The sequence below is a fragment of the Rattus norvegicus genome, chromosome 5, assembly GCF_021556685.1.
Source record: "Rattus norvegicus strain SHRSP/BbbUtx chromosome 5, alternate assembly SHRSP_T2T, whole genome shotgun sequence".
In the NCBI taxonomy this organism is placed as follows: Eukaryota; Metazoa; Chordata; class Mammalia; order Rodentia; family Muridae; genus Rattus; species Rattus norvegicus.
The window spans coordinates 54,758,187-54,776,268 of NC_141538.1; the positions used below are offsets into that span (position 1 = coordinate 54,758,187).

The 18,082-nt window shown below is 41.8% G+C and overlaps 1 protein-coding gene and 1 pseudogene across 1 annotated transcript; one reads left to right on the top strand and one right to left on the bottom strand.

Moving 5' to 3' along the window:
* Window positions 1-278: 278 nt before the first annotated feature.
* Window positions 279-1,004, bottom strand: LOC108350953 (small ubiquitin-related modifier 2 pseudogene; annotated as a pseudogene).
* Window positions 1,005-4,652: 3,648 nt separating this feature from the next.
* Cga (glycoprotein hormones, alpha polypeptide) lies at window positions 4,653-16,772 on the top strand. Its single transcript, NM_053918.3, has 4 exons — window positions 4,653-4,725; window positions 13,981-14,094; window positions 15,065-15,249; window positions 16,475-16,772. Exons 2-4 carry the CDS (start codon window positions 13,995-13,997, stop codon window positions 16,550-16,552), a joined length of 363 nt encoding a protein of 120 aa, NP_446370.3. The 5' UTR covers window positions 4,653-4,725; window positions 13,981-13,994; the 3' UTR covers window positions 16,553-16,772.
* Window positions 16,773-18,082: the final 1,310 nt, after the last annotated feature.

The window sequence follows — 18,082 nt, forward strand, 5'->3', positions numbered from 1 at the left end:
TAACAGCTATGTGAAAAAGAAAGTCATAAAATGTCCTTGGCTTTACAATGATAAATGAAAAACAGTAAGATTCTCCAATCGAACAAAGTATGCAAGGATTTTGTGCTGTTGGGTTCTTTTGTTAAAACAATGAGAGCAAAGTAACTTACTGGGATAGAAAGGCAAGAGTTGAATGGCCGTGCCACTAGTGGAGAAGGGGGATATTGTCACAGAACCAGTACTGTCCCCCATACCCTCTCCATCTGATGTCAACCAAACAGAACATGGACCGTTTAGTTTTAAAAAGGAAAAGAAAAAAGAGCAATATGCTTGTGCACACAGACCAGTTACTTTATGGACAATAAAGAAATGGGGACAGGGAACTGGAAGGAGAGAGAAAAGAATAGTGCAGTAGTCAGGATGTGGCGGGACCAAATTGCGGCTTCCTATTCGAGAATGTACTCTTGGTCCACAACAAAATTCTGGAGTAAAGTAGCCGGTTCCCTTTTCAGTAGACAGCTTCCGTCTGCTACTGGAACACATCAGTGTAGCTTCATCCTCCATCTCTAACTGTGCAGGTGTGTGTTTCGTTGATTGGTTGACTATCAAACCGGAATCTGCTCTGCCTCATTGACAAACCCTGCTGTTCACAACAGGCTTTTATTAGTTTATCAAGCGCTGTATGCCTCTTAATCTTATACTGCACCACAGAACCATCCTGTCCCTCCACCTTCAAATTAATATGGTCCTTGTTCCCAGTCTTGACTCCTTCCTTGGGTTTCTCGCCTGCCATGGCGAGCGCAGGAGTCTCCCCAGCTGAGGCTTCACGAAAGAGACAACCCAGGTTCCTCGGCTGAAGGAGCACACCAGTGTATATATTCTTTACGACCTTCAGCTAATGGTTCCTGTAACCCCTTGGAAGGCGCCCTGAGTTTTAGAAGTCTGCTATAATCTAAGAAGCAATTAACCAGTCCTGTTATAACGGGTATGGCCATTTGGAAACAATGGTAACCCTTGCTTGCTAGATGTTTCTGCAGAATAAATGCTCTTTGTCTTTGCATACAATCCGAGTCTGCGGTCTTCCTTCAGTGATTTTCGGGAGTCTTGACAGGGAGATGCCTGACCTGCAAGAGCAGGAAGCACTCCTAAGTGATGACTCATCTCTCCAGCCGATGACCTCGTTTTTTTTTTTTTTTCAAGGCACTGCAGTCTAGCAGAGTTAAACCTCTCAGATCTGTCATTAATTTAATTATGTATCAGGGATCGACTAAACCTTCCGGTCCCATTTCCTAATTCCTTATTTGTATTTCCTGCAGTGTTAGTCCCTCCATCCTAGGTTGATGGGACAGACTGACATGTGTATATAAATTACTGAGTAGTCAGCAGACACTGGTGTCATTATCAGATAAGTGTAAGTCACAGCTGTCACACACACACACACACACACACACACACACACACACACACACACACACACACGCTGCCCTCTAGCCTGCCTTCCTAAGGTTAAGTCATGGTCAGACTCATACTTTCTTTTTGGCTATGCATGCTTAAGGGTTCTATATACAGCTCTGAAGTGAGTTTTACGCTCTAGCTTGCCTTTTGGCTTTTTTTTTTTTTTTTTGCTTCATTTCCCTATCTTAGAATCAGTTAATACAGTGAACTTACATACTTCTTCAAAGTACATCATGTGGAAACAGAGAAAAGCATTCGTTCACATGCAAGAACTAACCGCAGCCTGGAAATCAGCGTATGAAATATCAAATATAAGTCTTTCTACCAAATACTAGGAAACTTGTATTTAGAGCAATGAATTCAAATCTTTTTACCCACATCCTCCACCTTGTAAAACTTTTATGGAAATATTTCAGCCTCACCAGACCTTGTAAAACCTTTGTTCATACACAAGTCCAGTACTGTGATCCAGGAATTTGATGGCTTAGAGATCCTTCTCCCCTTCCTTCATTTTCTGTGTACCAATTCTTATCAGTCTAGGTAACTGAATTAAGACAGGTGAGGCCCAAGCCAATGGGGAAAAGCCACAGTCACCACCCGAGTTAGAGTCAAAACTGATGCAACCCCTCAGAGCGTTTGCCCTTCCCAGAGTACAGCTTGCCTGTCCAGACACTTCAGTTGGAACAGTGGTCTCTTTCTTTGTTACCTCAAACTTAACATTATATAATTTTTTTTAAATTTTTTATTTTCTAGGCAGTCACAGGTAAGAGGTAGCTTGGCCTCGAAAGCAAGTTTGGACTTAGGACTTTTGAACAAGGTTGAGAATGTGTTTGACTAAACTCATTTTTCATTGTGATACGGCCATGAGATCTTGGTGGCAGGAAGTAGACTGTGGTTGCTTGAGTGATAAATGTCCTTCCTAAGCTCATACACTAGGAACACCTTTTCCTCAGTTGGTGATACTGTTAGGAGATGTTTTGGAACTTTGAGGATGTGGAGGCCTGCTGAAGAGAGTTCATCACTGAGGGCAAGTGTTGAGAACACGCAGCCTCTCTCCACTTCTAGTGTACTCTTCTGCTTCTTCTGGAGCTGTAAGACAAAGTAAACTCTCCCTGCTTTAAGTTGCTTTTGTCAATTGTGTTACCACAGCAACAGAAAAGACCTGATACACTTGGTGTGTCTGGGAATATATTAATTGGAATTGTCCATGTGTCATTAATACTTGCTGGAGCCATATAAACTTACTAAATTGTTCAAAGTCAGGTATATGTGCAGGCTGGGGTCCTGGGGTGCTATTCTTAGGAGAGATGTGCATATGTACAGTATATATAGGTGAGGGACTCTGTATTGCCAAAAGCATTGTTAGAAGGGGGAATACAAGGGCTGGAGTGATGGCTCAGTGGTTAACAGCACTGACTGCTCTTCCAGAGGCCCTGAGTACAAATCCATCAACCACATGGTGACTCACAACCATCTGTAATGGGATTTGATGCCCTCTTCTGGTGTGTCTGAAAACGCTACATTTTACTTGTATACATAAAATAAACAAATAATTTTAAGAAGGAGGAGGAGGAGAAGAGGAGGGGGAATTCATGTATAGGCCAAGCCAAGTGGATCCAGGTTTTCCAAGCTACTCCCTGCGCTTCCCTCAATATGAAGTTAGACATTAGAAATGGGATTCTTGGGCTGGAGAGATGGCTCAGTGGTTAAGAGCACTGACTGCTCTTCCAGAGGTCCTGAGTTCGATTCCCAGTAACCCACATGGTGGCTCACAACCATCTGTAATGGGATCTGATGCCCTCTTGTGGTGTGTCTGAAGACGGCTACAGTGTACTCACAGACATAAAATAAAATCTTAAAAAAAAAAAAAAAAGAAATGGGATTCTTTCTTAGTAAGCTACTTTTGCTTCATACTGACGGTAGTTGAAATTCTTTTCCATAACATCACCAAGCATCACAGCATTGGGCTGGTGTGATGGCTCACCACTCACCGCTCACAAGCCTGAGAACCTGAGCTTGAGCCCCGAACTCACAGAACCCACATGAAGTGGAAGGAGCAGACTTGCCTCCACATACTCACAATAGAACTTGTGACACACACACACACACACACACACACACACACACACACACACACGCACTAACGCATAAAATAACTTAAAAAAATAAAGTCAAAGGTTTTGAAGAGCTTTCATTCAACAAAGTAAGAATAAAGGATTCTTTAAAGAGAGAAAAGAATCATGTCACTTAATTTTTCAGAAAATTTAAAATTTTTATTTTTTAAATTATGTACGTGTATATGCATGCGGGTACACATACATGAGAGTGGGATTCTGTGGAGGTCATAGATATTGGCTCCTCAGGTAGATGGAGTTACATGTGAGCCTCTCAACCTGGCGTGAAATCAAGTCCTCTGGAAAAGCAGTACATGCTCTGAACTACTGATCCATCTCTCTGGGTCCTAACAAAAGTTGATTTTTTAAAAAAGTAATTCTTAAGCTGCTGTATGGGACTGTATAGAACACAGATACAAACACACACACACACACACACACACACAGAGAGACAGACAGACACACAGAGACACAGACAGACAGACACACAGACAGACACATACTGTATGGGACTGTATAGAACACAGACACACACATATACACAGAGACACACACAGATAGACACACAAACACACACACACATATCTACTGAGTACTACTCAGTCCTTCTCAGGATTACCTCATACCTTTCCATGTATCTTTATTAAATCCAGATGCCTGTTAAATTTAAGAAATCGAAGCGAGTGTTTTACTTTTCTGTTTCCTGTTGGAATAACGTAATCCTGAAATGTTTTTCTCCTGCTTTATGAAAACATCAGGCACTTAGCTAATTAAATGTGCTACTCTTAGAATCCTGTTTATTTTTAAAGGTGTCAACTTTCAGAATGTTTTGTGCAAGTCTCAATAAAATTACGTAGAAAATGGCCAAGTGCTCTCTCTCTTCATAAGCTGTCCTTGAGGTCACCACTACCTCCAAATGTCTAAAAGCAAAACTAACCTGAGGGTTGCAATGTGATAAGATCAAACTGATGTCATGGTAATTATACCAAGTACCATCCAATCACCGGGTGGAATTTACTGCTGATCCCTGGGCTTAGGTGCAGGTGGGAGCATGCAATTTGTATTACTCTGCTGGTATAAAAGACGTTATTAACTGCAGGCACTGAACAATCGGAGACCAAGTTCCCCTCAGATCGACAATCAACTGCCCAGAACACATCCTTCCAAAGATCCAGAGGTAGGTAATATGATGAAATCATTTGGGGGATTTTAATTAAGGAGTCAAACACTTGCGACCGCAGGAAGGAATTTTCTGCATCTATCTTGGTAAGAAAATAATTAGGCATTGGTTGATTTTCTTTATGGTGCTCATGACTGAGTTGGGAGGAGCTCTGTCAAATGTAGCTAAGGTGGTTTCTAACAGAAGCCAGGATACAAGTATCTCCTGTCAAAATCTAAAATATTTTCTCAAGAACCATTTGAAGGGCCTTCATTTTGCTCATCTTTCAGCAAGTAGAGGGCAAGTAGACATTATAGAAGTGGCTGAAATTATTTTATTATCAGTTCTAGACGATGCACATCTGACCTTACAAGTTGGCTATCGATAAAACAGCCCGCTTGTTCAGTGAAACGACCACACGTGCTAATATGTTTTGAATAAATGTTTCAGGGTTTTCAATTATACCACTGGAACTTGAGCACTGTTCCCGTTTTCTTTTCCATAATATTCTATAAACTAATAGTTGTTGATGTTTGCCAGCCATTGCTGACGATAATAAGTCACTTTCCAAGGCTGAGTGGGTGGTTCTAATGAGCTTTTGGAAAGTTCGACTAGTTTACAACTGGCGTATTTGTGTGAGCACAGCACATTCTTGGATCCAGCCAACCTCAAATTAAAATACAAATAAAAAATTGTCAATTCAATTATTCCTTGAGCAATGATGTAGAACAGGTGTCTACATACTACATGCATTCTTTTAAATGTTCTCAGTAGTCTGGAGATATTTTAAAATGCAAAGGAAGAGGTTGTATACCAATACGCCATGTTATAGAAGGCACTGAGCATCTGAGGATTTGGTATGGGAGAGCCCCTTGGAACCGTCTCCTCACAGATACTGAGGAACAATTGTAGTTATATTTATGTTAGCATTAGTCGAACTACTGATTGGCTGGTAAACTGGAAATAGATAATAAAAGGGTTGCTTTTGCTCTTCTTTCTCAATATTGACGAGTGGAATTTGAGTATTGATGAAGAGAGACAGACCTAGTGCACAATGAGAGTTACTCGGGCATGCAAAGCAGCCGTTGTATTTCAATAGGACTTTTTGTTTCCAAAGGACTATCATTTCTTTCTATTCAAAAGTATGATAGTTTACATGAAAAGAGGAATTTGGTTTTGGACTCAGGTTAGTTAAAATTGTTCATACTGGCCTGGAACTTGCTACGGAGCTGAAGACAACCTTGAACTCCTTACAGTCTTTTCTCTAACCCCCAAGTGCTAAGATTACAGGTAGAAGAGGCATCTTTTGAATTTCTGAAGATTTCTCTTAAACCCGAGAGGCTGGAGTCGTAGCTCAGCAGAGAAGAGCATCCACCGCTCTTGCAAAGGATCCAGGTTTGGTTTGCAGCACCCACATTGGGTGGCTCTTTCCAGGGGATCTGATACCTTCTCCTGGACTTGGAGGGCACCTGCATGTATATGGTGCACAAAGAGACAAGGAGGCACACACGCATGAAATAAAAGGAATCTTTAAAAGGTATTTCTTGACACAGAGCTGGCTGTGGTTGTGCACCCTTACCATCACAGCACGTGGTGGCAAAGAAAGGAGTGTAACTGTGAATCTGAGGTCAGGCCAGCCCAGGCTACATAGCGAGATCTTGTTTCCAAAACCAAGAACCAAAACAAAACAAAGACATCATTACTTTGGAGGCAGGAAGATAGCTCAGTAGATAAGAGTGATTGCCACCACCAGAGAGCCTGAGCTGGATCCGAGGAACCTACTCGCTGGGAGAGAAGAACTGGCTCAGAGATTTTCCTCTAATCTCCTGTCTTACACTGGGTCACATGATCATACTCCATCCCACCAATAAAATTAAATTAAAATTATTTTCTTTAATTAAAAAAAATTTTTTTAGTAAAGTCTCATTCTTTAGCCCAGGCTGGTGTCCTTGAATTCCTCCTCAGCCTCCTGAGTACTGATTTTATAGATGGCAAAACTCACTGATTTAATAGGCGTTAAAATTCAAAATATTGATCATTCAAAAAGATTTACTATCATCATTATTATTAGTCTATCTGTCTGTCTGTCTGTCTGTCTTTCTTTCCGTTTCTCTGTCTCTGTCTCTGTCTCTTTCTCTCTGTCTCTGTCTCTGTGTGTGTGTGTGTGTGTGCGTGTGTGTGTGTGTGTGTGTGTGCATGTGTGCGCGAGTTGGGCATGTGCATGACAAAGGTACATGTGAAGTCAGTTTCCTCCTTCTAATTCTGTGTAGGTTTTAGGGATGGAAGTCAGGATTTAGCCACAAGCTCTCTTACTCACTGAGCCATGTGGCTGTCCCTTGAACTGACTTTAAAATGTCAAGAACAGTCATCACTATCACTCCTGAAAGGTTTCTGTGAGTTCCATTGCCCTTTCATTTTCAGCTTTTAACCTTTTATTAATTAACGTGTGTCTTTGTGTGAGGGCACATACATGTCCCAGTGTAGTGTGAAGGTCAGAGGGAAACCTTGGGCCTTTTACTGTTCATTGCTACCTATGCCAGGCTAGCTGAGCTTGGCTATGAGCTTCCAGAGGTCCTATCTCTGCTTCCTACCTCCATCAGGAGACTGAATAATCCACAACGCCATCCCCTTCCCCCATTAGTGAAAACCTTGCAAACCCAACGTATCTTGACATTTAGCACTTCTCATACCCCAATACTGGGGATTGAACTCAGGACCTAATAAAATGTTCAGGCAAGCATGAACTGCCATCTTACCCTTTGGGACGTCCCACACTGCTGCAGTGCTCTGTAAGCTCTCTACCGAGTAGCTACAGGTAGTTCTGGAGACTGAACCCGGGACCTCCTGCACATCAGGTAAGTGCTTTATCACTGACCTATACCCCTAGCTCTCTCTTTAGCACTTTAAACGAGCTGCTTCTTGATTTAAAAGGTGGCATTACATCAGCTAAAAAAATGCAATGCATAAATGTAAGAGGCTACGAGAGATTCTTATATTTATGTAATATAGTCCCCGTAGAAAATTTCTGGTCTTTAAAGAATTTGGTGGTGAGTGTATGTGGAGTGGAAGCCTCTTAGGAGCTGGCCATGGGCGTCTCTACCACTGAGCTGTATCTGCAGCTGACTTCACTTTTCATCTTGAGACAGAGTTTCAAGCGAGCCCTGAACTGCAGAACCTTCCACAGCAGCCTCCTGAGGAGCTGGAGTTAAACAGCCTCATCACTAGGCTCTCTATTCGGTCTTTGCATGTTTTAGTCTTCTGAGAGAAACTGATGTTATCTACAGTTTTATTCCTAATGGATTTTTCTAAAAGATAGAGTCTCATATCGTAGCTGTGGCTATCCTGGATCTGTCTCCCTCTGCCTCTTGAGTGCTAGGATTACTTAATAGAATTCTAAATCGTGTTGATTTTTAAAGTCTATATAGTAGACTGTATCCTGCCTACGATATACATACATATACACACACACACACACATACACACACACACACATATATATATATACACACACACACACATACACACACACACACACACACACACACACACACACACATTAATGTATTATCCAGAAAAAATCACACTGCAGGTTCAGAAGTTTTCACAGAGGTTTAACTGAGGAGAACAAATCTACTCTAGATATAAGGGCCACCATCTCTCTAGACTGAACATAACAGAGAAAATGGTCACATTTGGCTAAACACTGGGATTCCTCTTTCTCTGCTTCCTGGTGGGCACTAAGGACCATCCCACCCCAACCCCCACTATGCCTTCCTTGGATGGTGGACTACATCCCTTTAAATTTGGGGCCAAAATAAACCCTTAAATTAATTTCTATCCAGTATTCGATTATAGCCATGAGAAAAGAAACCTATGTGGTCAGGGTATATATAAGTCTCTAGTGAAATTTTCTGAAAACATTTTACCGAACATTTTTAAAATCGTGGCTGAGCTGTTATTTTATTTTATATTGTGAATTACTCTATTATAAACTCATAAAACACTTTTATTAAAATAGTTACTGCTGTTATTGCGTATGTGTGCCTGATGTGTGTAAGTGGGTACATATATTATGGCGTGCAAACGGAGGCTGGAGGGTAATTTAAGGAGTCGATTTTCTTCCAGCTTTAGGTGAATTCTAGCAATCAGGCTTGCATGATGAGTGACTTTATCCACTAAACTGTCTTGCTGGCTTCTGTTGGCAATTTTTTTTTTTTTTTTGTATTTTTGAGACAGGATTTCTCTGTGCAACAGACCTGGAGGTCCTGGAACTCACTTTGTAGCACAGATAGGACTGGAACTCACATAGATCCTCCTGCCTTTGCCTTCTGAGTGCTGGGATTAAAGCCATGAGCCACCACCAGAATTGCATGACAGCAAATTTTAATTCTTACTGTACCATTCTAAAGTTCAACTGAGCACCGATTTGCTGAGTGGACTGAGGAGAGGAGCATGATTTTGTGGGCAAGAAGCTTTTAAATTGGGCATGGTGGCGCACTTTTTAAATTCCAGTAATCAGGCTGAACTAGGAGCATCACGAAGGTTCAAGGCTAGCTTTGACTATATAGTGAGTCAGCAGGGTTACCTGACAATGCCTGTCAGAAACAAACAGGGCTGGAGAGTTGGCTCAGTGGTTAAACTCACTGACTGCTCTTCTAGAGGTCCTGAGTTCAATTCCCAGCAACCACATGGTGGCTCACAACCATCTGTAATGGGATCTGATGCCCTCTTCTGGTGGAAGACAGCTACAGTGTACTTATATACAAAACATAAATAAAAAAGTTTAAAAGACAAACGGACAAATAAACCAACCAGACAATAAAAGTTTTCACCTGATTGGAACAACCATGTGTACTGCTAGCTGGCTGGCTGTGACAGCCCCTGAGAATTACGAGATAGGAGAACACAGTGGAAGGAATAGTTTCTTATGGCTTTGGCATTGAATGCAGCCTTCATCTTGGAGCGGGATGCTCAAAATCTGGAATGGATGGACTGAGGAGGTCTTAGAGACCAAGTTGAAATAATAATTATCTTCTTAGATTTACGGTCTTTCTTTTAAATTTACCTATTATCTATGTTTTATTTAATTTAGACACGATCTTACTATATGGCCTTGGTTAGCTTAGAACTTGATTAGGTAGACCAGGCTGAACTCTGACCCAAAGACTCTCCCGCCCTTGCCTTGGGAATGCCGGGATTAGTGGTGTGTGTCACCGTATTCACAATTTTGATGTGGTAAGTAGCAGGTGGTGAGGGTATGAGGGTGAAGTAAAGATCGGTTTGGGATTTTATAAGCAGAGCCTGTGATTTTGGGGGCGTATTCCTTCAGAGTACCGAAATTGGTTAAGATTAGTAAGCCTAAGTGTAAATTTATATTGATCGTAGTTTAATAGCACAGGTGATCATAGTTGCATAGTATAAATTGCAACTGGATTTAATGATTATTTTTTTCTGCTCCAATTCTTAAGTTTTTCTTCCAAGTTGTGACACGGAAAAATGCAGTCTGTGATGGCAATCCCAGCAACCTGAGAGGAGGCAGTACTTAAATTTCTAGGAATTCAACCCTAGTCTGGACTGTGTAATGTATTCCAGACTGGGCTGGGCTACAGAGTGAGACCACAGAAAGCATTCAAAATTGTTGGCAATTAGGGAAATGTGAATTAAAGCAATTGTGAGATTTTTATCTGATCCCAGACAATGGCTAAGATCAAGAAAACAACCCACAACAAAGGCTGTCTCAGATGTGGGGGAAAGGGAACTCCTCCCTCACTGTTGGTGGGATCGCAAACAGATCCGGTCACCATGGAAAACAATGTGGGGAATTCTTTAAAAATTAAAAAAAAATAAATCTACCATACAACCCAGCTATACTACTTCTTGGTACATAGCCAAAGGACTCAGCATCCTACTCCATAGATGATCTGCCCAGAGGTTTTCATTCCCACTTGATTCATAAAAGTCAGGAAAAGGAAGCTACCTGAATGTCCTTTAGTTAGTGAACGGACAATGGAGACATAATGGATTCCTATTCAGTTTTAAAGAAAAATGAAATAATAAAGTTTGAGGGTAAATAGATGGAACTAGAAAATATCTTACTGAATGAGACAACACAGACCCAGCAATTTTTCTCTTGGCTCTCAATGCTAAGCTCTGGGTCTTTTGGTATATAACCTGGAGTAATTACAATACCAGGAAAGAATGAGGGACCATGGAGGGACATCGGGGCTGGCAGGAGCACTAGAAAGGGGAACAAGAGTTGCTGTGAAGGTAAATGGGAAAAATAGAAGGGGAGGAAGGAGGAGGGTAGCACAGAGGGAGTGGAAAGGAGGAGGGATATTTGGAGAAGCTATAGGAATTTTATTATTTTATGGCTACATAAAATAGCATACAGTCTATATCAATCTACCTATCCATCTGTCTATGTATGTTGTGTGTATGTATGTACGTGTGTGTGTGTGTGTGTGTGTGTGTGTGTGTGTGTATCTAGCTATCTAGCTTATTGTTATGCCAATTGGGTGACGCATTCTTTCTTAAACCACAGAATAACAAAAACTCAAGTTTTTATATGTCTATCTATCCATCTCTTTACATATGTTTTGTGTGTGTGTGTGTGTGTGTGTGTGTGTGTGTGTGTGTGTGTGTGTGATGTTCAGGAGGCACCTCAACAGCTTAAGCTATTGCTGTTTCCCTTGGTGGCTTCTAGAAAGAGACGGTAAGACCCTGTTGCTACGGATACCACACATTTCAGGCAATGGATTTGGAGAAATCAATCTGAGCCTCCCAGGGAAGCCTCTGCCCTGAGGACTAGCTTTCGAGGTTTGAGAAGGAGGCATGTATACGGCTGAGAGGAAAAGCAGTGAACAGTGCTATCCAGTTGTAACACCAGCAATGACCAGTGCAAGATACTCTGTCAGAAGGTGGCACTTATAGCCTTGGCTTTGAAGTTGTGTTAGAAAGTCTTGAGAGGCTGGTACGGTGGCTGAGCTGATGAAAACACTTGCTGTTAAGCCTGGTGACCCAAGTCTGACTGATTCACAGGACACATATGCAGAAGAGAACCAACTCAGACAAATTGTCCTGTGACCCTCACTTATGCACAGTGGCATGTTCTTCCCCAACACACACACACACACACACACACACACACACACACATACACACACACACACACACAAATAGTTTTTTATTGTTGTTATTGTTTTGGGTTGGTTTGGTATTTTTTGAGATAGCGTTTCTCTGAATAGCTCTGGCTGTCCTGGAACTTGCTCTGTAGACCAGGCTAGACTCAGACTCAAAGATCCCCCTGCCTCTGGTGGGTGCCACCACTGCCTGGCTGTGAAAATCTTCCTGAAGTTTCAAAATGGTTCATTCAAACAGCAGCAATAAGCTGGTCATGGTAATGCATGCCTGTGATCCCAGCATTTGAGAAGCTGAAGCAGGAGGACGGATGAACTCTTGTGGTGTGTCTCAGATATATAGTGTGTGGTAGGCCACAAAGCAAGACCCTGTGTCAAAAAACAAACAAACAACAAACACACAAACAAGCCAACATTAAAACAGAAGTGAAAAACTGAAAATGGGGAGTTAGCATATGGTAGTATGATGGTTTCTTAATTTTATTTATTTTGTGATGGTTTCTGATTTTATTTGTTTAATTTTGGGGAGACACATTTGCTCTTTAGTAGTGGCTAGCATAGAAGTGTGATGATCCCCTTGTCTCAGTTTGAGGGCCCTCAAAGTGCTGGTATCATGAACTGAAGCCACTGGGAAACATGACAATTTCAGTGAGAAGAGTGGCATTGCTTAATTTTTCATTTTATTTTATTTTTTGATTTTCAATGTCTGGTCTAGGGAGAGGCAGCTTTGCTCAGTCTGTTTCACTATCACACCAAGGATCTTTAAGGAAAAATGCAGAGAATTAGTATTTTTGCTAATTGTTTTGTCCTCACAGACCCACTGAAGCTTTCTAGGGTCTTTCCACTTCAAGAATCACTGACTTAGAACAAACAATGGTTTCCTGTAGTTAACCATGTGTGTGTGTGTGTGTGTGTGTGTGTGTGTGTGTGTGTGTGTGTGTGTGTGTGTGTATGTTCTGCTCTGCTCTAGACAGCTTTTTCTTGCTATTCTAAAACTCTGGTTGAGACAGCTCTCTTCTAGTAAAAATTCTAAAAGCTATCTGGATAGTCAGAAAAGCCAGAAAAGCTGCTATAAAAATTTTTTGGATCTTCTGATGAAGTCAGAAATCCTGTTAAGAAAAAATTCTTGAAGAGTTGTGTTCTCCAGAGATTCCCAGATATCTCAGCACTGTCTAGAGAAAAATCTAAAGAACTGTTATTGCTTTCTGCTAGCTCATCTCATGCAGACCAAAAGTCCAGCTTTTAATTTACTTATCAATCCAGTCATTTATCCAGATTCCCTTCTGATTATCTGATGAACCAACATCCCCCGACCCCAGTCATTTGCTTGTCAAGAGACAGTAAACATAAATTGCAAAAGAATTTAGAGATCTATTTGCCTTTGGTACGCACAGATAATAAACTAGTTGGGTGGGACCCTGACCTCAAATGACCTTTTCTACCGCACCTTTGTCTAACTGTGTCCTAAGATGACCTTGAACTCAGGAATCTTTGTATCTTTCTAACAATCTATGTATCTTTCTAACAAGCTGGCTCACGGAGGAGCTGCCTTTGTTCCTTTACATTCAGGAAGCCCCTTATAATTCATATTGCACTTTTATACTTTGCATAGTCGAGGAATTATTTATGTCTTGGTCTCCTGTATTTAGAGCTCTTTCCAGTAAGGGCTGTCCTGAAGGTCCCAGCCTTTATCGTTTGCTGGGAGGTTAGCCACACCCTCGACTCCTGGATGTTTCGAATTCTCATGGAGTCACTAAGGCTAACAGGGAGGACAGTCCTTGGAGGAATGTGAAAATATGTACATTGTTATACAAATCAGCCTTAAGCCCACAACAGTCATTAACACTCCGCAGGCTCACACTGGGGTGCTGTCTGTCACTCTGTCCCCACCGGGGCCACAGCAGGCTTGGCAGCTGGGATTTGAACTCAGGACCTCTGGAAGAGCAGTCAGTGCTCTTACCCGCTGAGCCATCTCTCCAGCCCCGATGAGCAATAATGTTAAACTTACTGGTTGATGGTAGCATGCCCAAAGTCAGCACCATCAGTTAAAAGAACTATCCCACTAAAACGGCTGGTTTGTGTTACGACTGGTACGCTCAGATTACACTGTTATTATTATTATTTTTTTCATGCGCAGTTTGCAGGAGAGCTATGGATTGCTACAGAAGATATGCGGCTGTCATTCTGGTCATGCTGTCCATGGTCCTGCATATTCTTCATTCTCTTCCTGATGGAGACCTTATTATTCAGGGTATGTATGTGACTAAGCTCCCAGCTTGTGTTGAAAAGGAAGACTTGCTTCTAGATGCACATCAATAATCATTAATTCATTCCTACCATCTTTCACACATGATACACAGTCACTTCTGGATACAAAGCTAGGCACATTGTAGCCTGTGTGCACAGAATTCAATCGGGTTCAGAAAATATGCAGTGAAAATGGTGTACTCCACGTTCACTTTGACGGCCTCCTGAGCGTGTTCGTCTGAGGTCACTATAGTTCTGCCTCTGAGGTTTACAAGGAGAAAAGTTGTTGTCCCTACTCAGCTCAGTTGTCTTTTCACATCGCTTCCAGATTTCAGAAGAGTTTAGCACTGCTTTCTCAGATAAAGTTTCATATCAAGATAACAAGCGAGGAAGACAAAAACCTGCTTCATGCATATAATCCGTTTCCCTTTGCTGCTTGACTGTCTCTTACAGTGCCGGACATAACCACCGGCTTTGAGATTGTGAACTGCTGCTCGTTAAGGTTTTTCTTTTGCAAACGGTAATGTTTGTATCTCAGGTTCTAAGCACAGATGCCTTTTGTGTGATCAGGCTGTCTAGACCTGCAAGCTTTCTTAATTCTAAGGATGGTTTTCTGTCAATATTTGGAGTATTGATGGGGAAAAAATACCAGATTCGCCTTGGAAAAATGCTTCTTTTCAAATGAATTTATGGTGTCAAGCTTTTGGGTCCTCTCTAAGCATGCTCTTAGCGTTGGGATTATCTGTCCTTCAAGAATGAGAAATCACTATAATGAACTCCCTACGTAGCCATGCAAAAAACGGTTTCTCTATGAACATAGCTACAATAATTAAAAAGAGATTCTATACCTGAAGATTAATAGGCAAAACTATTTATTTCCTTTTTTATTGCCAATGCAAAAAGCATCTGTCATGTCGTACCCAGGACATGAAACCTTTCTGGGTGATTTCCCCCTTGTCTTGTTTCCTGGCTAGGTTGTCCAGAATGTAAACTAAAGGAAAACAAATACTTCTCCAAGCTGGGTGCCCCCATCTATCAGTGTATGGGCTGTTGCTTCTCCAGGGCATACCCGACTCCCGCAAGGTCCAAGAAGACAATGTTGGTTCCAAAGAATATTACCTCGGAGGCCACGTGCTGTGTGGCCAAATCATTTACTAAGGTAAGGGCTTCCTAACAGTCCATCCAGAGGCAGCGTGTGCTCGTGGCATGTCAAGTCCTAGTGGTCTAGTGACCTGTATTTGTTTCTCCTTTGTTCAGGCGAGACCTGCATTTATTCTCTTTAATTAAATGAGTAAAAATAAATGGAAAATGTTGATGACATGGAAGTAAGGAGTACAGTAGTTGCTACAGTCTAAAAAGCCAGTGGATGTGCATAAAAGGAGGTTAGAAAATGATAACAGGGACCCGGCTCAGAGGTTGACAGCACTCACTGCTCTTCTAGAGGTCCTGAGTTCAATTCCCAGCAACCACGTGGTGGTTTTCAACCATCTGTAAAGGGTTCTTCTGCCTCTTCTGGCCTGCAGATGTATGTGCAGCACAGTGCTTACACATTCAATAAAATTTAAAATGATTTAAAAAACGTAGCACGAAGCATGGAGTTACCTATGGCTGGAGCTGGTGAGATGGAGGGTAGTCTGAGTTGGACCTCCCTTCCCTTCCATCCCCTCCCCCGACAGAAAAGGCCCACCTGGTTTTTACAGTGATCTAAGTTAGCTAGGTTGGAACATGAGCTTTTGATCTTAAGAGGGGTGTGAATGTGTGAGTGGTGTGAGTGGTGTGAGTATGTGAGTGTGTGAATGTGTGAGTGGTGTGAGTGAGTTGTGTGAGTGTGTGTGTGTGTGTATGTGATATCAAGTTAATAAGTATTTTTTTAAGATTTATTTATTTATTATATATGAGTACACTGTCACTGTCTTCAGCCACACCAGAAGAGGGCATCGGATCCCATTACAGATGGTTGTGAGCCACCATGTTGTTACTGGGATTTGAACTCAGGACCTCTGGAAGAGCAGTCAGTGCTCTTAACCACTGAGCCATCTCTCCAGCCCCATAAGTAATTTTTTTAAAGGATAGAGGATATAGTTTGCTTAAGAAATGCTGAGAGAGAGAGAGAGAGAGAGAGGCAGAGAGAGAGAGACAGACAGAGAGAGACAGAGAGACAGAGACAGAGAGACAGAGACAGAGACCAAAGCTAAATAAAAGCAATTTTTTAAAAGCATAGCTTATTTTGCAGTGGAAATCTCACTGTTAGAGTGAATCTATCCCCTGAAAGTGAACAAGGAAAATACCAAACATTTATTAAGTTACACTGGCTGCTATTTTACTTGCCAGTTTGTAGTTTGTGACTGTCTACCTACCCACCCACCTGTTTCTTTGCCCTTTAGGCCACAGTGATGGGAAACGCCAGAGTGGAGAACCACACGGACTGCCACTGTAGCACTTGTTACTACCACAAGTCGTAGCTTCCATGTGTGCCAAGGGCTGCGCTGACGACTGCTGACCCGTGCGATGGCACTGAGTGTCGCCACCTCCTCCTTACCAGACTTCTGACACGCTTCAGTCATACACTGCTGCTTTCCTGTCACATCCCTTATACTTCAGTACCATCGACAGTCTCTTCTCATTAGGGGAAAATGTGTATCTACCATGGTCCCATCAGAAATAAAGCCTTTTCAATCATCAGTCATAGAAGTGCCGCCTTCTTTAAAAGTCAAGCTTGTTTGCTGTTGACAAGTTTGATCGATGGGGATGATCTCAGGGGCTGAATTGGGACCCAATGCACTCAGTGGTCCATCACTGGAGACTCTGTCATCCATTTTACCTTCTGCAAGCAAGCTGTCTATTCTGCCAGTGGGCTGTTTATCAGAGAGTTCACTAGGGTGGGAAAAATGGCATGGAAGTTCTATTGTTACTCAATTTTTATATCTCCTTTACATCTCTATTTTAATACCCTGTATCAAAATACAGATATCCTATTATGATAATACATGTATGTAATCTATAGGTATATACACTACAAATATATCATATATTATGGATATTTCAATTGAAATGTTTTCACTGGTGAAAGATGTACAATCAAGAAACCAAAGAGTATGGTATACTTCTTCAGGGATTGAGAAAGGCAAGATCTCTCTATGCCTGAGATTTCTACTTGGTTTATGCCTCCCCAAAATAAAGTCAGCCTCTGTTAGTCAGGCTGTGTGGTTGGGAATAGGCATTACTGTCCTCAGCGACAATTAGATAGTGCTGTAAAGTTCCAGGAGACCAGATTTTTATATTACATATTCAAGCAGTTCTAGGTGCATGAGTAAATGACAAGAGTAAGCTATCACTGAACACTCTCCGTGGGGGAGGAGCAATACCAAGCACTTTCATTCAGTTGTAGCAAGACTTGCTTGAGACCAAGGACATTGCTCTGTAGAGGAGCATGCGTAGGGTCTTGAGTTCGGCCATCAATACCACAAAAGCAAGCTGGCAGACAAATGAAGTGCTTCAGAGTATTGTCAGGAGTCACGGTCACATTTCCCGAGCGTTTGTATCCACTGTGAACCTTACCCTGAGGGCAGTGGATGTTCGAATTAGCCATACCCACCACAGATAAAATTTTCAAAGATGAATTCCAAGCTGCTCATGGTGGGATATGCATCTAGTCTCCATACATGTGACACTTGTCAGATGGGGGCACAGGAGTTCAAGGCTAGCTTGGACTACATGAGACCCTGCCTCAGAAGCAGGACACACACAAAAAAGCAAAATACATAATATCAGTCTCAGCTATCACACATGCATTGCTGTATCACTGACTGACCAATCCGTTCCTTAGCAGATTGGTAAACATTTCAGGTGCCATGGTAAAAGGTAAAATAGGTGAGTGTACTTTTTTTATTGGTTATTTTTTTATTTAAATTTCAGGTTATCCCCTTTCCTGGCTTCCCATCCATAAGCCCCCTATTCCATCCCCCTTCCCTCTCCTTCTATGAGGGTACTCC